The sequence below is a fragment of the Anolis sagrei genome, chromosome 9 (genome assembly GCF_037176765.1).
Source record: "Anolis sagrei isolate rAnoSag1 chromosome 9, rAnoSag1.mat, whole genome shotgun sequence".
Classification (NCBI taxonomy): domain Eukaryota; kingdom Metazoa; phylum Chordata; class Lepidosauria; order Squamata; family Dactyloidae; genus Anolis; species Anolis sagrei.
The window spans coordinates 2,116,553-2,139,728 of record NC_090029.1 but is presented as its reverse complement, the minus strand read 5'-3'; the positions used below and the strand labels follow the sequence as shown (position 1 = coordinate 2,139,728).

General features: G+C 41.8%; 1 protein-coding gene across 3 annotated transcripts in view; it reads left to right on the top strand.

Moving 5' to 3' along the window:
* The first annotated feature begins 4,338 nt into the window (after positions 1-4,338).
* The window catches only part of RAB8B (RAB8B, member RAS oncogene family), a 57,511-nt gene continuing 38,673 nt past the window's right edge, over positions 4,339-23,176 (top strand). For all 3 annotated transcript variants that reach the window (XR_010910289.1, XR_010910290.1, XM_067471211.1), the window contains exon 1: positions 4,339-4,509. Coding sequence is in view for 1 of the 3 variants with exons in the window: in XM_067471211.1 (XP_067327312.1) it covers positions 4,386-4,509 (124 nt within the window). In the remaining 2 variants the exon portion in view is untranslated. The remainder of the gene's footprint in view (positions 4,510-23,176) is intronic.

Genomic DNA, 23,176 nt, shown 5'->3' with positions numbered 1-23,176 from the left:
CTTGGTTGAAGCGGGAAGTTGCTCTGACACCGAGGTACATTCGAACAGTCTGTTTTGCACATCGCAAGTGCTGAACCTGACTCAGCACATGGAAGATGGCTTTGAAAGGCAGCAGATCACTGGCACTGTCTTCATAGACCTCTCAGCAGCCTATGAGACTGTGAACCACCACCTCTGCCTGAGAAAAATGTATAAGTTTCGGAGTTTCGGACTGAGGTGTTATCTCTACGCAGATGATGTCCAGATCTGTCACTCCTACTCACCTGTCACCAAGGAGGCTGTCCAGACCTTGAACCGGTGCTTGGCCGCTGTGTCAGACTGGATGAGAGCTAACAAATTGAAATTGAATCCAGACAAGACAGAGGTACTCCTGGTCAGTCGCAAGGCCGTATAGGGCATAGGGTTACAGCCTGTGTTAGACGGGGTCCCACTCCCCCTGAAGACGCAGGTTCGCAGCTTGGGAGTGATCCTGGACTCACCGTTGAGCCTGGAACCCCAGGTCTCAGCGGTGGCCGGGAGAGCTTTTGCACAATTAAAACTTGTGCACCAGTTGTGCCCATACCTTGGGAAGTCAGATCTGGCCACGGTGGTCCACGCTTTTGTTACATCCCGATTAGATTACTGCAACGCACTCTACGTGGGGTTGCCCTTGAAGACTGTTCGGAAACTTCAACTGGTCCAGCGAGTGGCAGCCAGGCTGCTCACTGGAGCGACATACAGGGAGCACACCACCCCCCTGCTGTGTCAGCTCCACTGGCTGCCAGTTCAGTTCCGAGCCCAATTCAAGGTGCTGGTTTTGACCTACAAAACCCTGTACGGTTCCGGTCCAGTGTATCTGTCCAAACGTATCTCCCTCTATGTCCCACCCTGGAGTCTGAGATCATCTGGGGAGACCCTGCTCTCAACTCCACCGCTTTCCCAAGTGAGGCTGGTGGGGACGAGGAGCAGGGCCTTCTCAGTGGTGGCCCCTCACCTGTGGAACTCACTCCCGGCGGATATCAGGACATCGACATCACTCCTGTCCTTCAGGAGGAGGATAAAGACATGGTTGTGGGACCAGGCCTTCGGGCAATCTGCCAACTAAGTAAGGACAGCCAGACAAATAGGACCGGCAGGACTGATAACTGTGGAATGAACTCTGAACTATGAGACAGAGAATATTGACCGGCAATAAGGAGTAATTGGTTTGTATCGGTTTGTATGAAATATTTTATGGGTTTTATTGGTTTTATTGGGTATGGATATGATGTACTGTTGTTGTTTGCTATTTTGCGCTATTGTGTTTTTATCATTGTTGTATGTTACAGGCATCGAATTGTGCCTTGGATATGTAAGCCGCCCTGAGTCCCCTTCGGAGTGAGAAGGGCGGGGTAAAAGTAAACCAAATAAATAAATAAATAAATAAATATAATATCACCAAGGACGACCACCTCACCCGCCTCATAGGAAACCTGCTACAAAACAGGAGCTTTTTTGTTGAGTTTCAGGGCCAGAGAAGCAGATGGCGGAAACAGAAGAACGGCCTGTCTCAGGGGAGCGTGCTTGCTCCATCCATGTTCAACATCTACACAAATGACCAGCCACTGCCAGAAGGGACAGAGAGCTTCATCTATGCCGATGATCGTGCCATCACCGCTCAAGCAGGGAGCTTTCAGATGGTAGAACAGAAGCTCTCCAAAGCTCTAGGTGCTCTTACTGCCTATTACAGGGAAAACCAGCCGATCCCTAACCATATATCATATATATAATATCACCAAGGACGACCACCTCACCCGCCTCATAGGAAAATTGCTACAAAACAGGAGCTTCTTTGTTGAGTTCCAGGGCCAGAGAAGCAGGTGGCGGAAACAGAAGAACGGCCTGCCTCCGGGGAGCGTGCTCGCTCCATCCATGTTCAACATTAATATATAATAATATAATGTATAATATTAAATAGAAAATAATAATATAATAACAATATAACGTACAATGTGTAATAGAAAATAATATAATAATATATAATAATATATAATATTGAGTAGAAAATAATAAATAATAGTAATATAAAATAATATATATGGTATGGTATCTGGACTGACCTTGAAGGAGCTGGGGGTGGTGACGGCCGACAGGGAGCTCTGGCGTGGGCTGGTCCATGAGGTCACAAAGAGTCGGAGACGACTGAACGAATGAACAACAAATGGTATCTAATAGAAAATAATAATATATAATAATATGTATAATATCAAATAGAACATAATAATATAATAACAATATAACGTACAATGTAATAGAAAATAATAATATAATAATATATAATGATATAATATATAATATTGAATAGAAAATACTATAATATAATGTATGATATTGAATAGAAAATAATAGTAATATAAAATAATATATAAGGTATGGTATCTAATAGAAAATAACATAATTATATATAATAATTATAATATCAAATAGAATATAATAATATAATAACAATATAACGTATAATGTGTAATAGATAATAATATAATGATATATAATGATATGTAATATTGAATAGAAAATAATATAATATATTATAATATAATATAATGAATAGAAAACAATAAATAATAGTAATATGAAATAATATATAAGGTATGGTATCTAAAAATAACATAATATATAATAATATGTATAATATCGAATAGAAAATAATATAATAACAATATAACATACAATGTATAATAGAAAATAATATAATATATAGTAATATATAATGATGTATAATATTGAATAGAAAATAATAATAGTAATATAAAATAATATATAAGGTATGATATCAAATAGAAAATAATATAAAAATATATAAGAGAATGTATACTATTGAATAGAAAATAATAATAACGATATATCATGCAATGTGTAATAGATAATATAATATATAATGATATAATGTATAATGTTGAATAGAAAATAATAATAGTAATATAAAATAATATATAGTATGATATCAAATAGAAAATAATATAAAATATATAATATAATGTATAACATCGAATAGAAAATAATAATATAATAACGATATATCATACAATGTGTAATAGAAAATAATATAATATATAATGATATAATGTATAATACTGAATAGAAAATAATAAGTAATAGTAATATAAAATAATATATGAGGTATGATATCAAATAGAAAATAATATAGTAATATAAATTAATATAATGTCATCAGCATACTGGAGTTCTATAACAAGGTTGTAAGTCTTCTGAATGCACACAGACGACGTTGTCATCAGTATACTGGAGTCCTATAATAAGGTTGTAAGTCTTCTGAATGTCATTAGCATACTGGAGTTGTATAACAAGGTTGTAAGTCTTCTGAATGTCATCAGCATACTGGAGTTGTGTAACAAGGTTGTAAGTCTTCTTCTGAATGCGCACAGACAACGTCATCAGCATACTGGAGTTCTATAACAAGGTTGTAAGTCTTCTGAATGTCATTAGCATACTGGAGTCCTATAACAAGGTTGTAAGTCTTCTGAATGCGCACAGATGACGTTGTCATCAGCACACTGGAGTTCTATAACAAGGTTGTAAGTCTTCTGAATGCGCACAGATGATGTTGTCATCAGCATACTGGAGTTCTATAACAAGGTTGTAAGTCTTCTGAATGCGCACAGATGACGTTGTCATCAGCATACTGGAGTTCTATAACAAGGTTGTAAGTCTTCTGAATGCGCACAGACAACGTTGTCATCAGCATACTAGAGTCCTATAACAAGGTTGTAAGTCTTCTTCACAATGTGCACAGATGATGTTGTGGAGTTCTATAACAAGGTTGTAAGTCTTCTGAATGTCATTAGCATACTGGAGTCCTATAACAAGGTTGTAAGTCTTCTGAATGCGCACAGATGACGTTGTCATCAGGACACTGGAGTCCTAAAACAAGGTTGTAAGTCTTCTGAATGCGCATAGATGACATTGTCATCAGCATACTGGAGTTCTATAACAAGGTTGTAAGTCTTCTTCTGAATGCGCACAGATGACGTTGTCATCAGCATACTGGAGTTCTATAACATGTTGTCCTAACCTTGGTTTTGGCTTTCAGCCTGCTGAGGTTAAACAGCTTGCCAGCTTCCCATCCACAAGGTGAGAAATCATAGCTGTGAAGATGGAGAATAGAGTTGGGGCAAGAACAATAATAATAAGAAGAATAGGTTCCCAATTCAGGGCACACTTCCGGTCTCTAGCTCAGGGGCAGAGCATTAGGGAGGTACAAGACTACAATTCCCAGGAGGCGTTGCGCGCGGGCGGAAGCGAGAGGGCGGGGATTGGCCCCTCCTGCTCCTCCTCTGATTGGCCCCTCCTCCTGCTCCTCGCCTTGGGCCTGTCTTCCGGTGCGGGCCTGCTCATTGGGGAGGAAGATGGCGAAGACGTACGACTACCTGTTCAAGCTGCTGCTGATCGGGGACTCGGGCGTGGGCAAGACCTGCCTCCTCTTCCGCTTCAGCGAGGACGCCTTCAACACCACCTTCATCTCCACCATCGGTGAGACAGACCAGGGAGAAGGGAGAAGGCAGGCCGGGAGGGAAGCCATCCGCCCGCTGAGGGGCCACACGCCCCGGGCAGGGAAATCACGCCAGGCAGGCCTCAGGGGGGAAGCTAGGCCGCGCCTTGGCACTCCTCACAGCATCCTCATCCTAATAATAGTAATAATAATATAGCAATAATCAATGTCTACTTGGGGAGAAGGAAAGCCAGGTGGGAGGAATAACACAGAGAAAAAATAATAATAAGTATAATAATAGTAATAATAATAATAAGGATAATAATAATAATAATATAGTAATAATCAATGTCTACTTGGGGGAGAATATAATAATTATAAATGGTGTGGAAATAATAATAATAAATGGGGTAGAAATAATGATAATAATAATTATAAATGAGGTGGAAATAATAATAATAATAATAGTAATAGTAATAATAATAATATAGTAATAATCAATGTCTACTTGGGATGAGAATATAATAATTATAAATGGGATGGAAATAATAATAATAATAAATGGGGTGGAAATAATAATAATTATAATAATTATAAATGAGGTAGAAATAATGATAATAAGGATAATAATAATATAGTAATAATCAATGTCTACTTGGGGTGAGAATATAATAATTATAAATGAGGTGGAAATAAACAATAATTTCATAATTATAAATGAGGTGGAAATGATAATAATAATAATGATAATAAATGGGGTAGAAATAATAATGATAATGATGATAATAGTAATAATAATAATAAAAGTAAATGTGGAAATAAATAATAATGATAATGAAGATAATAGTAATAACAATAATATTGTAATAATCAATGTCTACTTGGGGTGAGAATATAATAATTATAAATGAGGTGGAAATAAACAATAATAACATAATTATAAATGGAGTGGAAATAATAATAATGGGTTGGAAATAAATAATGATGATAATAGTAATAATAATATAATAATAATCAATGTCTACGTGGGGAGAAGAAAAGCCGGGTGAGAATATAATAATTATAAATGGGGTGGAAATAATAATAATAATAATAATAATGATAATGATAGTGATGATAATAGTAATAATAATATAGTAATAATCAATGTCTACTTGAGGTGACAATATAATAATTATAAATGAGGTGGAAATAAACAATAGTAACATAATTATAAATGGGGTGGAAATTAATGATAATGATGATAATAGTAATTAATAATAATAATAATAAAAGTAAACGTGGTGGAAATAAATAATAATGATAATGATGATGATAATAATAATAAAAATAAATGTGGTGGAAATAAATAATAATGACAATGATGATAATAGTAATAATAATAATATAGTAATAATCAATGTCTACTTGGGGTGAGAATATAATAATTATAAATGAGGTGGAAATCAACAATCATAACAATTATAAATGGGGTGGAAATGATAATAATAATAAAAGTAAATGTGGTGGAAATAAATAATAATGATAATGATGATAATAATAATAAAAATAAATGGGGTGGAAATAAATAATAATGGTAATGATGATAATAATAATATAGTAATAATAAATGTCTACTTGGGGGAGAATATAATAATTATAAATGGGGTGGAAATAAACAATAATAACATAATTATAAATGGGGTGGAAATGATAATAATAATAATAAAAGTAAATGTGGTGGAAATAAATAATAATGATAATGATGATAATAGTAATAATAATAATAATAATAATAATAATTGGGGTGGAAATAAATAATAATGGTAATGATGATAATAATAATATAGTAATAATAAATGTCTACTTGGGGGAGAATATAATAATTATAAATGAGGTGGAAATAAACAATAATAACATAATTATAAATGGGGTGGAAATGATAATAATAATAAAAGTAAATGTGGTGGAAATAAATAATAATGGGTTGGAAATAAATAATGATGATAATAGTAATAATAATATAATAATAATCAATGTCTACGTGGGGAGAAGAAAAGCCGGGTGAGAATATAATAATTATAAATGAGGTGGAAATAATCAATAATAACATAATTATAAATGGAGTGGAAATAATAATAATGGGTTGGAAATAAATAATAATGATAATGACGATAATAGTAATAATAATAATAATATAGTAATAATCAATGTCTACTTGGGGAGAAGAAAAGCCGGGTGAGAATATAATAATTATAAATGAGGGGAAATAAACAATAATAACATAATTATAAATGGGGTGGAAACAATAATGACAATGATAATAAATGGGGTGGAAATAAACAACAATAATAATGATGAATGGGCTGGAAATAAATCATAATAATGATAATAAATGGGGTGGAAATAAACAACAATAGTAATAATGAATGGGGTGGAAATAATAATAAATATCCTTGTGGAGGGAAAAAGTGGGGTAGACATAAAATATAATGATAATGGGATGGAAATAAACATAATAATAAATTGGGAGGGAATAAACAAACATAATAATGGCCATCTGTTGGGGATGCTTTAAACGCATTGTCCTGCTTCTTGGCAAGGGGGTTGGACTAGATGGCACACGAGGTCTCTTCCAACTCTAGGATTCTATGATAATAATAAAAATGGGGTGGAAATAATAATAATAATAGTGGTAGTAAAAATGTCTCCTTGTGGAGGGAAAAAGCAGGGAATAAATAAATAAATAATAATAATGCTAATAATAACAAATGGAGTGGAAATAAACATAATAATATTAATAATAATAAAAAGGGATGGAGATAAACATAATAATAATAATAGGGTGGGAATTAATACTAATAATGTCTCCTTAAGCGGGGTGGAAATAAATAAATAAATAATAATAATAATAATAATAGTGTAGAAATAAACATAACAACAACAAATTGCTCCTTGTGGAGGGGAAAAGCTTGGTGGAAGTAAACGTAATAATAATGATAATAATAAATGAGGAGGAAATAAACATAATGATGTTAATAACGTAATAGTAATAACCGTCACTGGGTCCTTGTGGAGAGGAAAAGCGGGGTAAAAATAAGCATAATAATAATAGGGTGGAAAATAAAGAATAACAACAATAATAAATATCTCCTTTTGGAGAGGAAAAGCAGGGTAGAAATAATAATAATAATAATAATAATAATAATACCTATTTCCCCCTCAGATTATATATAATATATATTGATATTATATATGTGTGTATGTGTTTATATTATCTCATAATTAACTATATTTATACACATACATTTACAAATATAATATGTAAATAATGTATATTGTATATCTGTTAGTATATATTATGCTATAATTAATACTATATATACGTACATACACTAATAATTATAATAATAATGCCTACTTCCCCCTCAGATTATATATAATATATATTAATACTATATATGTGTGTGTGTGTTTATATTATGTCATAGTTAACTATATTTATACACATACATTTACAAATATAATATGTAAATAATGTATATTGTATATCTGTTAGTATATATTATGCTATAATTAATACTATATATACGTACATACACTAATAATTATAATAATAATGCCTACTTCCCCCTCAGATTATATATAATATATATTAATACTATATATGTGTGTGTGTGTTTATATTATGTCATAGTTAACTATATTTATACACATACATTTACAAATATAATATGTAAATAATGTATATTGTATATCTATGTTAGTATATATTATGCTATAATTAATTCTATATATACGTACATACACAAATATATATTTCTCTCGTTCTATATATACATACATAAACAAATGTTTGACATTCTTACTGTTATTATTTGAATATATATATATATATAGAGAGAGAGAGAGAGAGAGAGAGCATCTTGAATAGGAAGGGCACTGAGATTGTGTTACTCTGAACACTTGTTTATTTGCTTATTAGAATGTATATATTCAGCCCTATTCACACCAGAACTCAGGATGTCTGTGTATTTGTTTGTATGCCTGACAGTTTTGTTTGCATTTTGAGGTAGACCCATTGAATCAATTCAGTATGTAAGAAAAAAAAAAGGGCCGATTTGCTGGCACAAATTAGGTTGAATTGGTTGAGAATCTGTGAGATATTCATTGGAAAACTATTGCAAAAAGTACTTTTATTTCTTTATTGTGTCATCAGCAACCATATCATTGTATTACATTTCTAACAGAACAACACAAACACACAGATTTTTTTTTTTAAAAAAAAGCCACAGATTTTGCAAACTTGGTAGTGGATTAAATGTCCTTTGACCAGTCTCTGTCCCCTTGGAGTGCCTCTGGTGTTGCCGCAAGAAGGTCCTCCATTGTGCATGTGGCAGGGCTCAGGTTGCATTGCAGCAGGTGGTCAGTGGTTTGCTCTTCTCCACACTCGCATGTCGTGGATTCCACTTTGTGACCCCATTTCTTGAGGTTGGCTCTGCATCTCGTGGTGCCATAGCACAGTCTGTTCAGCGCCTTCCAAGTCACCCAGTCTTCTGTGTGCGCGGGGGGGGGGGGGGGGGTCTCTCATTTGATATCAGCCATGGATTGAGGTGCTGGGTTTGGGCCTGCCACTTTTGGACTCCCGCTTGCTGAGGTGTTCCAGCAAGTGTCTCTGTAGATCTAAGAAAACTATGTCTTGATTTAAGTCGTTGACGTGCTGGCTGATACCCAAACAAGGGATGAGCTGGAGATGTCTCTGCCTTGGTCCTTTCACTATTGACTGCTACTTCTCGGTGGATGTCAGGTGGTGTGATACCGGCTAAGCAGTGTAATTTCTCCAGTGGTGTAGGGCGCAGACACCCCGTGATAATGCGGTATGTCTCATTAAGAGCCACATCCACTGTTTTAGCGTGGTGAGATGTGTTCCACACTGGGCATGTGTACTCAGCAGCAGAGTAGCATAGCGCAAGGGCAGATGTCTTCAATGTGCGTGGTTGTGATCCCCAGGTTGTGCCAGTCAGCTTTCGTATGATATTGTTTCTAGCGCCCACTTTTTGCTTGATGTTCAGGCAGTGCTTCTTGAAGGTCAGAGCACGGTCCAGAGTGACTCCCAGGTATTTGGGTGCGCACAAGGGCGGATGCCGTCACTGTGTCTGGTTGTGATCCCCAGGTTGTGCCAGTCATCTTTCGTATGATATTGTTTCTAGCACCCACTTTTTGCTTGATGTTCAGGCAGTGCTTCTTGTAGGTCAGAGCACGGTCCAGAGTGACTCCCAGGTATGTGGGTGTGCTGCAATGCTCTAGTGGGATTCCTTCCTTCCCAGGTAATAATCCTCAGAGCTCGGGATGCTTGTCTGTTCTTGAGACGAAAAGCACATGTCTATGTTTTAGATGGATTAAGGATCAGCTGGTTTTCCCTGTAGTAGGCAGTAAGAGCACCTAGAGCTTCGGAGAGCTTCTGTTCAACCATCTCAAAGCTCTCTGCTTGAGCGGTGATGGCACGATCATCAGCATAGATGAAGCTCTCTGTCCCTTCTGGCAGTGGCTGGTCATTTGTGTAGATGTTGAACATGGATGGGGCAAGCACGCTCCCCTGAGGCAGGCCGTTCTTCTGTTTCCGCCATCTGCTTCTCTGGCCCTGGAACTCAACAAAAAAGCTCCTGTTTTGTAGCAGATTTTCTATGAGGCGGGTGAGGTGGTCGTCCTTTGTGATATTCCTCAGAAGCAACCAGAAGCAAAAAGTGCTATAGGTGGACGTTTCCCAAACTAGGTTGAATTGGTTGAGATTCAATGATGAGAAACTAGTTGAATTTGTATGTAAGTCGGAACGCAGCCTGTTCAGTGCCTTCCAAGTCGCATAGTCTTCTGTGTGCCCAGGAGGGAGTCTCTCATTTGGTATCAGTCATGGGTTGAGGTTCTGGGTTTGAGCCTGCCACTTTTGGACTCTTGCTTGCTGAGGTGTTCTTGTGGGTGTCTCTGTAGAGCAGTGGTTCTCAACCTTATTTTTATTTATTTATTTCGAGGTTTTATATACCGACCCTCTCACCTTCAAAGAGGGATTCGGACCGGTTCACAACATGTGTTAACATACAAAGAATATACAATAACAACACAATGCCACTTCATTACACGATTAAAATATCAGCACCATACACATTAAAACATTATCATCACAGTTAAAAGAGCCATATCGTCCAACACCATCACAATCCCATTCATCATCCTCCTTTCATGTGGGCAAAGAATTAAATCAGTTGTCAAATGCCGCGTTCCACAACCAGGTCTTTGTTAGTTTCCTGAACGTCATGAGGGAGGGGGCAGTTCTGATCTCTAATGGCAGGGAGTTCCAAAGTCCAGGGGCCACCATCGAGAAGGCCCTGTCCCTCGTCCCCACCAGCCGTGCTTGTGCAGGCGGAGGGACCGAGAGCAGGGCCCCTCCAGACGATCTTAGTGGTCTTGATGGTTCGTAGGGGAGAATACGTTCGGAGAGGTAAACAGGGCCGGAGTCATAATGCCGCGACCCCTTAATACAGTGCCTCACGTTGTGGTGACCCCCAACCATAAAATTATTATTATTGCTACTTCCTAATTGTAATTGTGTTACTGTTATGAATCATAATGTAAATATCTGGTATGCAGGATGTGTTTTCATTCGCTGGACCAAATTTGGCACAAATACCCAACAACAGCGCTCCATGCCGTCATGTCAGCCACATGACCTTGGAGGTGTCTATGGACAACACCGGCTCTTTGGCCTAGAAATTGAGCACCAACTCCCAGAGTTCGACACAACTGGACTTAGTGTCAGGGGAAAATTTTTACCTTATGTTACCCAATATGCCCAAATTTGAATACTGGTGGGGTTGGAGGGAAAATTGATTGTGTCATTTGGGAGTTGTAGTTGCTGGGATTTATCGTTCACCTACAATTAAAGAGCATTTTGAACTCCACCAGTGATGGAATTGGACCAAACTTGGCACATAGAACTCCCACAACCAACGAAAAATACTGGAAGGGTTTGGTGAGCACTGACCATGAGTTTGGGAGTTGTAGTTCACTTGCATCTAGAGAGCATTGCAGACTCAAACAATGATGGATCTGGACCAAAATTGGCACGGATACTCAATATGCCCCAATGTGAACACTGGTGGAGTTTGGGGAAAATAGACCTTGACATTTGGAAGTTGTAGTTGCTGGGATTTATAGTTCACCTGCAACAAAGAGCCCTTGCCTGCTCCGCACCCCTGCCTGTCGGCGAGAGAGCGACGCAGGCGAGGGGCACCCAAGGAGCCACTCGCCCATCCCTCACCTCCTTCTGCCATCAGAAGGAGATGAGGGACAGGCGGATGGCTTTGCGCGCGGGAGTGCCAGCGGCTCAGGGGGTTGGCCGCCATTTTGGAGGGGGCGTGGCCAGCCAATGTGGCTTCGCGACCTCCAGAAAATGGCCAAACAACCCCCCGAGGGGTCGCAACCCCCAGGTTGAGAACCGCTGCTGTAAATCTCAGGAAGCTATTTCCTGATTTAAGGTGTTGGCGTGCTAGCTGATATCTGAACAGGGGATGGGCATTATTGGGTGCTACTTCCCAGCAGATTTTAGGTGGTGTAGCGCATCAACATTATTATTATTATTATTATTATTATTATTATTTCCAGCATTTTAACCCTGTCCTTCTCAACCCCTGAAGGGGGACTCAGGATGGCTTATACTTGGCATCAATTCGATGCTGCAGCATATAACAAACTAGCTGTCCCCTGCCACGCGTTGCTGTGGCCCGTTCTGTTGATCTGGAAAATAAAGTAATGAGAAAGTGTTAGTTTCTAATATATGTAATTTCTTTATACTTGTGAGTAAACAGTATTTCTTGCTGTTTCTTTGTCAGCGTTGATGAGGAGAGTGTCTGATTTGCCTACTCTGGAACATGCAACATATAATTGTCTATCTTCAGGGGTCCCTTTCAAATCTATACCTGTGTGCGTGTGAATCATATCTATCTATATCTATGGCAGGATGGCTCTTTGTCAGGATGGCTTTGGTTAGGTTTTCTTGCCCTGGTGAAGGGAATTGGACTGCATGGCCTTGAGTATTTTCCGTTGGTCATGGGGGTTCTGTGTGGGAAGTTTGGCCCCATTCTGTCGATGGTGGGGTTCAGAACACTCTGATTATAGGTGAACTATAAATCTCAGTAACTACAACTCCCAAATGACAAGGTCTATTTCTCCCAAACTCCATCTATGTTCATATTTGGGCATATGGAATATTTGTGCCAAGTTTGGTCCAGATCCATCATTGTTTGAGTCCATGGTAGTCTCTGGATGCAGGTGAACTACAACTCCCAAACTCAAGGTCAATGCTCACCAAACCCTTCTAGTGTTTTCTGTTGATCATGGACGTCTTGTATGCCCCAGTTGGTTCAATTCTATCATGCTATTTGATTGTAGGTGAACTATAAATCCCAGCAACTGCAACTCTCTCTCTCTCTCTCTCTCTCTCTCTCTCTCTCTCTCTCTCTTTATCTATCTATCTATCTATCTATGGCTGGATGGCTCTTTGTCAGGAGGACTCTGATTACGTTTTCTTGCCCTGATGAAGAGAGTTGGATTGGATGGCCTTAAGTATTTTCTGTTGGTCATGGGGGTTCTGTGTGGGAAGTCTGCCCCGATTCTGTTGTTCGTGGGGTTCAGAATGCTCTTTGATTGTAGGTGAACTGTGAATTCCAGTGACTACAACCCCCAAATGTCAAGGTCTATTTCCGGCCCCCTCCTCACCCTCGGAGGAGAAGCCGCTGCTGCGATCACCCTTGGACCCTAAAGAGGAGGAAGAGGAAGAGGAGGAAACATGCACAAGAAGTGGAAAAAGGGAGAAATCACCAAAGAAGAATTCAAAGAAATAGCCAACACCTGTGGGGAAAAGGTCCGCAAGGCTAAAGCACAAAATGATTAGGACAAGGAACAATGGCTTCAAACTACAAGAAAGGAGATTCCGTCTGAACATGAGGAAGAACTTCCTGACTGTGAGAGCCGTTCTGCAGTGGAACTCTCTGCCCCGGAGTGTGGTGGAGCCTCCTTCTTTGGAAGCTTTGAAACAGAGGCTGGATGGCCATCTGCCAGGGGTGATTTGAATGCAATATTCCTGCTTCTTGGCAGAATGGGGTTGGACTGGATGGCCCATGAGGTCTCTTCCAACTCTTTTATTTATTTATTTATTTATTTATTTCAGTTACTTCTACCCCGCCCTTCTCACCCCCGAGGGGGTACTCAAGGCGGCTTACAAACGAAGGCACAATTCGATGCCTATGTCAATTATACAAACATACATAAAACAATTTTAACAAATTAACAGATTAAAAACATCAATACATAATGTACTAGTAAACAATCTCATGCTCAGTGTTCAGAGTTCCGAATGTCCATTCCGTTCCATCAATTCCTGCTCATCATCGGGTCTTTCCTTTAGCTGCCAGAATGTCCAAAAGCTTGGTCCCATATCCAGGTCTTCAGTTTTTTTTCTGAATGACAAAAGGGAGGTCGCTGATCTAATCTCCACAGGTGAGGGGCCACCACCGAGAAGGCCCTGCTCCTCGTCCCCGCCAGTCTCACTTGAGATAGAGGCGGGGTTGAGAGCAGGGCCTCCCCAGAAGATCTTAAACTCCGAGATGGGACGTAGAGGGAGATCCGTTCGGACAAATACATTTGATTGTAGGATTCTGTGATTCTAGTGTCAAGTGTCATTGACTCAGTGTGCTTGTCTTGAAAACAAGAAATCTACTGGTGTGTTTTAGGGTCTGCTTGAGAAGCTTTAAGAAAGTTTTCAAGCAATGGGGCCAGATGTGGAAGTGACATTAGTCCTTTTCAGTTGTGCTGAATTAGAGCCGGCCCGTCCTGCGTAATATTCGTCTCCTGGATTCCGTGCGGGGATCTTTCCCAAGCCCTCTTTGGAAAGTCCTGGGTTGAATCAGGGCTCTTTTGCAGCCAAGACGCCCTTCTCTTGCAGCACTCACAACCAGGGCGAACAATTGATCAAGGAAAGGGTGTTCCTTGCTTTCACTCCAGAGCTGTCATCAGAACTGCTTACCAGCTGCATTTTTTTTTGAATGCTGAGTGTACAGAAATGGTCAGGAAATGAAAGAACCCACAAGAAAAACTGCTCAAGCTGGAGGCAACATTGTGCTCGACACACTCGTAAGCGGCAGCAACCCGGCTTGAGCAAGAGCCGAGTCTCATGTGCTCGGAAGCCCTGCTGTGGCTTCTTTCTGGTTTCCATTGCACTCCTTTCAACCCAAGGGTATAAATAGAGAGCTCAAGGTGCAGAGATCCTGCACAAGTTTGTGCACAATAATGTTTTCGGAACTTCGTTATTATAAGCCGTTCCCAGGTGCTGAACAAGAGAGGTTCTGTAGGTTTGTTCTTCAGTTGAATTTGTATGTCAGTCAGTGGCGCAGTGGGTTAAAGCACTGAGCTGCTGAGCTTGTTGATCGAAAGGCCGCAGGTTCGATTCCGGGGAGCGGCGTGAGCTTCCGCTGTCAGCCCTAGCTTCTGCCAACCTAGCAGTTCGAAAACATGCAAATGTGAGTAGATCAATAGGTACCGCTCCGGCAGGAAGGTAACTCTGCTCCATGCAGTCATGCCGGCCACATGACCTTGGAGGTGTCTACGGACAACGCTGGCTCTTCGGCTTAGAAATGGAGATGAGCACCACACCCCAGAGTCGGACATGACTGGACTTAATGTCAGGGGACTACCTTTACCAGAACAAGGACATTTTCTAAGTGTCACTCAAGATCAGGGGTCCTCAAACTAATTATTTATAATTAGTCTGTAGGTGACTGTGGAGCCCTATTCTTGATCTTCTCCCGCACTGAGGGTGTTGGTTTCCAGGTGGCTTTGACTTAGGCGATCCCGTGTTGGACGAGTAAGATGGTCTTCCATGATGGGTTTCCTTGTGGATTCGTAGGTGGCTGTGGAGCCCCATTCTTGACCCGCATCTTCTCGCACAGTGACGGCATTGGTTTCCAGGTGGAAGGCGGTCCCAGTCGGGGTTGGCTTGATGCGCCTTCCTCCTGGCACGTTTCTCTCTTTCACCCTCCACTCGTGCCTCCTCAAATTCTGCAGCACTGCTGGTCACAGCTGACCTCCAGCTAGAGCGCTCAAGAGCCAGGGCTTCGCAGTTCTCAGTGTCTATGTCAGAGATTTTAAGGTTGGCTTTGAGCTCATCTTTAAATCGCTTTTTCTGCCCACCAACATTCCGTTTTCCGTTCTTGAGTTCGGAGTAGAGTAACTGCTTTGAGAGACGGTGGTCGGGCATCCGGACAACGTGGCCGTTCCACGATGGCGAAGGACCATCGCTTCAGTGCTGGTGGTCTTTGCTTCTTCCAGCACGCTGACATTTGTGGTGAAATGTGTTTCACACTGGGCATGCGTACTCAGCAGCAGAGTAGCATAGCGCAAGGGCAGATGTCTTCACTGTGTCTGGTTGTGATCCCCAGGTTGTGCCAATCAGCTTTCGTATGATATTGTTTCTAACGCCCACTTTTTGCTTGATATTCAGGCAGGGCTTCTTGTAGGTCAGAGCACAGTCCAGGGTGACTCCCAGGTATTTGGGTGCGCTGCAATGCTCCAGTGGGATTCCTTCCCAGGTGATCCTCCGAGCTCGGGATGCTTGTCTGTTCTTGAGATGAAAAGCACATGTCTGTGTTTTAGATGGGTTGGGGATCAACTGGTTTTCCCTGTAATAGGCAGTAAGAGCACCTAGAGTGTCGGAGAGCTTCTGTTCAAACATCTCAAAACTCCCTGCTTGAGCGGTGATGGCACGATCATCAGCATAGATGAAACTCTCTGTCCCTTCTGGCAGTGGCTGGTCATTTGTGTAGATGTTGAACATGGATGGAGCAAGCACGCTCCCCTGAGGCAGGCCGTTCTTCTGTTTCCGCCATCTGCTTCTCTGGCCCTGGAACTCAACAAAAAAGCTCCTGTTTTGTAGCAGGTTTCCTATGAGAGCACCTAGAGCTTCGGAGAGCTTCTGTTCAACCATCTCAAAGCTCCCTGCTTGAGCGGTGATGGCACGATCATCAGCATGGATGAAGCTCTCTGTCCCTTCTGGCCGTGGCTGGTCATTTGTGTAGATGTTGAACATGGATGGAGCAAGCACGCTCCCCTGAGGCAGGCCGTTCTTCTGTTTCCGCCATCTGCTTCTCTGGCCCTGGAACTCAACAAAAAAGCTCCTGTTTTGTAGCAGGTTTCCTATGAGGTGGGTGCCTATAATAATATCTATACATCTATAATAATATAATAATAATAATAACAATGTAATATTTTTGAACTGGCTTATATGGCAGTGTGGTCTCAGGTAACCCACACATCCATACAACCTTTTGGCCTCGAGGAGACTGAGATGGGTCTATATTAGTTTGACACTTTGCCACTTCAGTTGTGTATTGATAGTATAGAAACCAGCTCTTCCTCTTTTCTTTCTTTGCCATTTCTCCACAATGGGCCACAGCAACGCGTGGCAGGGGGCAGCTAGTCTATATAAATAAAAATGTAATGTTCGTTTGTGGGATTAACATTTCAAAAACCACTGGATGAATTGCCGCCAAATTTGGCCACAAGACACATATTACCCCAAGGAGTGACCATCACTCAAACAAATGGATTTTGTCATTTGGGAGTTGTAGTTGCTGGGATTTATAGTTTCCTTGCCATCAAAGAGCATTTTGAACTCCACCAATGATGGAATTGAACTAAACATGGCACACAGGACTCCCATGAGCAACGGAAAACACTAGAAGAGTGTGGTGGGCATTGACCTTGAGTTTGGGAGTTGTAGTTCACCTACATCCAAAGATCACTGTGGACTCAAACAATGATGGATCTGGACCAAACTTGGCACGAATACTCAATAAGCCCAAATATGAACACAGATGGAGTTTGGGGGAAATAGACCTTGACATTTGGGAGTTGTAGTTGCTGGGATTTATAGTTTACATACAATCAAAGAGCATTCTAAACCACATCAATGATGGAATTGAACCAAACGTGGCACACAGGACTCCCATGACCAACAGAAAACACTAGAAGGGTGTGCTGGGCATTGACCCTTGAGTTTGGAAGTTGTAGTTCACCTATATCCAGAGAGCCCTGTGGACTCAAACAATTACCAAACTTGGCAGGTATATTCCATATGCCCAAATATGCACACAGATGGAGTTTGGGGGAAATAGACCTTGACATTTGGGAGTTGTAGTTGCTGGGATTTATAGTTCACCTGCAATCAAAGAGCATTCTGAACCCCACCAGCGATAACATTGAGCCAAACTTCCCACACAGAACACCCATGACCAACAGAAGATACTGTGTTTTTGGTGGTCTTTGGCAACCCCTCTAACACCACCTCCTGACCGCCCCCCAGGGGTCCTGACCCCCAGGTTGAGAAACGCTGCTCTAGGAGTATTATTTCTTCAATTTCTTGGCTGTGGGGTGTCTTTCTTTCAAAGTGAGCGACTCCTTGCATCTGTGAAGTGTGGGTTCAATTGCGTTTCTGGCTCCGGCGTGCTGCCGTCAGGGCTTTGCAGTTTCCTTGGGTGGAAATTATCAGCTAAACAGGAAGTGAAACTTGACCAGATTCCGCTCAGAATCAGCTCAAGCAACTTCTCTTGTGATTGCGTTACACTTCGGGAAGTTGGTCAAAGGTTAGTGCGAATTGTGCATGATGCGCCTCCTTGCCTCCCCACCCACAGGCCTAGAAAGGCACACTTTTTCCAACTGCGTCGTTGTATAGACTACTGCAACGCTCTCTACGTGGGGTTATAGAATCATAGAATCAAAGAGTTGGAAGAGACCTCATGGGCCATCTAGTCCAACCCCATTCTGCCAAGAAGCAGGAATATTGCATTCAAATCACACTACTCCTCTGTTGCGTCAACTCCACTGGCTGCCAGTTAGCTTCCGAGCACAATTCAAAGTGCTAATGTTGACCTATAAATCCCTAAACAGCTCCGGCCCAGTTTACCTGTCCGAACGGATTCTCCCCTACGAACCATCAAGATTGTTAAGATCTTCTGGAGGGGCTCTGCTGTTAGTCCCACCACCTTCGCAATCGCGTCTGGTGGGGATGAGGGCCTTCTCGGTGGTGGCCCCTCGGCTGTGGAACTCTCTACCGATGGAGATTAGATCTGCCCCTTTCCTCCTAACTTTCAGAAAGCTATTGAAATCCTGGCTCTGGGACATAGCATTCTCAGAATGATTGGCGAGTCAACAATAACCTAACAACTACTGACCACACTGGCGGATTGTGATGAATGTTATTGTTTATTGCTTATTGTGTATTTTCTGTTTTTGAGTTTATTTGAACTGTTTCGTATTGACTATTTGTTATCGCCTTTGTTTATTGATGTGCTGTGGGCTTGGCCTCATGTAAGCCACACCGAGTCCCTTGGGGAGATGGTAGCGGGGTACAAATAAAGTTTTATTATTATTCATATTATTATTAATAATAATAATGTGATTTTATCTTGATGATTTGACTTTATGCATTTATTCTGTTTGCATTTCAATGTATGTATGAATGACCACTGGCACTCACTAAAGAGGGCCTGAACAACTACTAAAAGGCACCAAATGGGCAGAGTGGACCCTGGTACACACTAAGGAGACCCTAAACAACTACTAAAAGGCACCAAATGGGCAAAATGACCACTGGCACTCACTAAAGAGGGCCTGAACAACTTCTAAAAGGCACCAAATGGGCAGAGTGGACCCTGGTACACACTAAGGAGACCCTAAACAACTACTAAAAGGCACCAAATGGGCAAAATGACCACTGGCACTCACTAAAGAGGGCCTGAACAACTTCTAAAAGGCACCAAATGGGCAAAATGACCACTGGCACTCACTAAAGAGGGCCTGAACAACTTCTAAAAGGCACCAAATGGGCAAAATGACCACTGGCACTCACTAAAGAGGGCCTGAACAACTACTAAAAGGCACCAAATGGGCAGAGTGGACCCTGGCACACACTAAGGAGATCCTAAACAACTTCAAAAAGGCACCAAATGGGCAAAGTGACCACTGGCACACATTAAAGAGGGCCTGAACAACTTCAGAAAGGCGCCAAATGGGAACAGTGGCCCCTGGCACACACTAAACAGGGGCTAAATAACATCAAAAAGGCACAAAATAGGAAATGTGACCCCTGGCGCACACTAAGAGGGCCTAAACAACTTCAAAAAGGCAAGAAATGAGCACAGCAGCCCCTGGCACACACTAAGGAGACCCTAAACGACTTCTAAAAGGCACCAAATGGGCAAAATGACCACTTTTGCACATTAAGGAGGGCATGAACAACTACTAAAAGGCACCAAATGGGCACAGTGGCCCCTGGCACACATTAAAGAGGGCCCGAACAACTTCTAAAAGGCACCAAATTGGGAAAATGACCACTTTTGCACACCAAAGAGGGCCTGAACAACTACTAAAAGGCACCAAATGGGCAGAGTGGACCCTGGTACACACTAAGGAGACCCTAAACAACTACTAAAAGGCACCAAATGGGCAAAATGACCACTGGCACTCACTAAAGAGGGCCTGAACAACTTCTAAAAGGCACCAAATGGGCACAGTGTCCCCTGGCACACACTAAGGAGACCCTAATCAACTTCAAAAAGGCTCCAAATGGGCAAAACGACCACTTTTGCACACTAAAGAGGGCATGAACAACTACTAAAAGGCACCAAATGGGCACAGTGGCCCCTGGCACACATTAAAGAGGGCCCGAACAACTTCTAAAAGGCACCAAATTGGGAAAATGACCACTTTTGCACACCAAAGAGGGCCTGAACAACTACTAAAAGGCACCAAATGGGCAGAGTGGACCCTGGTACACACTAAGGAGACCCTAAACAACTACTAAAAGGCACCAAATGGGCAAAATGACCACTGGCACTCACTAAAGAGGGCCTGAACAACTTCTAAAAGGCACCAAATGGGCACAGTGTCCCCTGGCACACACTAAGGAGACCCTAATCAACTTCAAAAAGGCTCCAAATGGGCAAAACGACCACTTTTGCACACTAAAGAGGGCATGAACAACTACTAAAAGGCACCAAATGGGCACAGTGGCCCCTGGCACACATTAAAGAGGGCCCGAACAACTTCTAAAAGGCACCAAATTGGGAAAATGACCACTTTTGCACACCAAAGAGGGCCTGAACAACTACTAAAAGGCACCAAATGGGCAGAGTGGACCTTGGCACACACTAAGGAGACCCTAAACAACTACTAAAAGGCACCAAATGGGCAAAATGACCACTGGCGTTTTGTGTATGGATTTTCTGTTGTTAGCCGACCTGAGTCCCTCTGCGGAGGTTGAGAAGACCGGGATATAAAAGTTCCAAATAAATAAATAAATGTGGCCTTCCCCATCAATGGCTACGTGACACATTTTTCTAGTGAAATGTGTTCAGCGTAACCAGAGAGAGTCTTTCTCTCTCCAGAGACTCCTCGCTTTCTTCTGCTGTGTGTATCGTGACCAGAGTTGTGTTGTGCGGCGCTCCCTTCTGGGCGGGGAGGAGCCCGAATCCGAGGCAGAAACTTGCTGACTCTGAAGCCAACTTTGTCATATTTACATTCTTCTCCAAGATGATATCAGCATCTGGCAGCCTGTCCACAAAGGCCGCTTGTGTGTCAAACGGCTGGAACAGATGGACTTCTTGCACGAGGCCCCTTCCACCGGATTACATTTTATGTGTGGCTCCATCTTGGTTGCACGAAATGTATTTGGAACGCTGACTTTTATAGCTGCTAGTTGTGAACAAGTTGCATAAACACATTTTTGCAAAACCTTAACTTGTTGCCTGATCAGCTCCTGTAATGGAACCGTATTCATTTTTCTTTTTAATGGCAAAGGTCGAAGGACATTTATTTATTTATTTATTTATTTATTTATTTATTTATTTATTTATTTATTCACGGCATTTATATGCTACCCTTCTCTCCCCAAAGGGGACTCGGAGCAGCTTACAAGTAAAAAGTAAATACAATATATTATATTATTACCATAGCACAGTCTATATGTATAAAAATGCTCTGTGCGTGTGTATGAAGACAGCTCCTGTGATCTGTTGCCTTTCAAAGCCATCTTCTATGTGCTGAGTCAGGTTCAGCACTTGCAATGTGCAGCTTTTGCCTTTCCTGAAGCCAGCTTGCTGTGGAATCAGACATGGGTCTATTTTTCAGTAATTCTATGCAAAATAAGTCTCTCCAGGACTTTGTAGAGGTGGCACAGCAGGGAGATTGGGCTGTAGCTTTTTGGGTCATTACAGCCTTTGCCTGGCTTCAAGACGGCAATGACTCTTGCTTTCCTCCAGATTTTGGGGATCTGACAGGATGCAGTGCAGTTGTTCATCAGCTCCAGCAGCCAGCGCCTTGCTTTTGGGCCAAAGTTCTTGATTTGTTCCATCCGTAGATCATCCAGGCCAGCTGCTTTGCCATTTTTACCTTTATTGAGAGCCACGTCCAATTCACCCTGATGTCCTGATACGACAAAATACTATAAAAAGTGTAAGCGTTGAAGCCGCTTTGCTTTTGTTTTGAATGGGTCGGTCCGTTGCCGAAGCGGCTTGGCTTCCTTGGGACCCGCTTTGACACCTTTTGTCTCTCCTCCTGACAGATGTCTCGTGGCTTCACCCCCTCTTTAATTGGCAGATGGAGCCCTCCTGAATTGTGTCAGTCCCCTTTGACCGACACCAAGACAACGGACTTGTTTCAACAGCAATTAACCCTCAACGGCTTCAGGCAGGAGGCAAAGTCTGGTCCGATAACAGGCTTTGAGGATGTTGTTTGGAGGGCAAGGAACGCAGCTGCCACACCTTGGTCTGCCCCCCCCCCCCCTTTTTTTGTTAGGGATAGGATCCCATAAGCAGGTCACAAGGGGGTTTCAGAGGGATTTCAAAGACCATCAGAAAGCATATATTTCTGATGGTCTTAGAAACCTCTTTGGCAGACAAAACACAAAAATTGGAAGTTTGGTAATTGATTAAATGTCTTTTGACCAGTATCTGACCCCTTGGAGTGCTTCTGGTGTTGCTGCAAGAAGGTCCTCCCTTGTGCATCATGTGGCAGGGCTCAGGGTGCATTGCAGCAGGTGGTCAGTGGTTTGCTCTTCTCCGCACTCGCATGTCGTGGATTCCACTTTGTGGCCCCATTTCTTGAGGTTGGCTCTGCATCTCGTGGTGCCCGAGCGCAGTCTGCTCAGCGCCTTCCAAGTCGCCCCGTCTTCTGTGTGCCCAGGGGGGAGTCTCTCATTTGGTATCAGTTCTGGGTTTGGGTCTGCCACTTTTGGACTCTCGCTTGCTGAGGCGTTCTAGCGAGTGTCTCTGTAGATCGTAGAAAACTATTTCTAGATTTAAGTCGTTGACGTGCTGACTGATACCCAAACAGGGGATGGGCTGGAGGTGTCTCTGCCTTGGTCCTTTCACTATTGGCTGCTACTTCCCGGCGGATGTCAGGTGGTGCAATACCGGCTAAGCAGTGTAATTTCTCCAGTGGTGTAGGGTGCAGGCACCCCGTGATAATGCGGCATGTCTCATTAAGAGCCACATCCACTGTTTGAGCGTGGTGAGATGTGTTCCACACTGGGCATGCATACTCAGCAGCAGAGTAGCATAGCGCAAGGGCAGATGTCTTCACTGTGTCTGGTTGTGAGCCCCAGGTTGTGCCAGTCAGCTTTCGTAT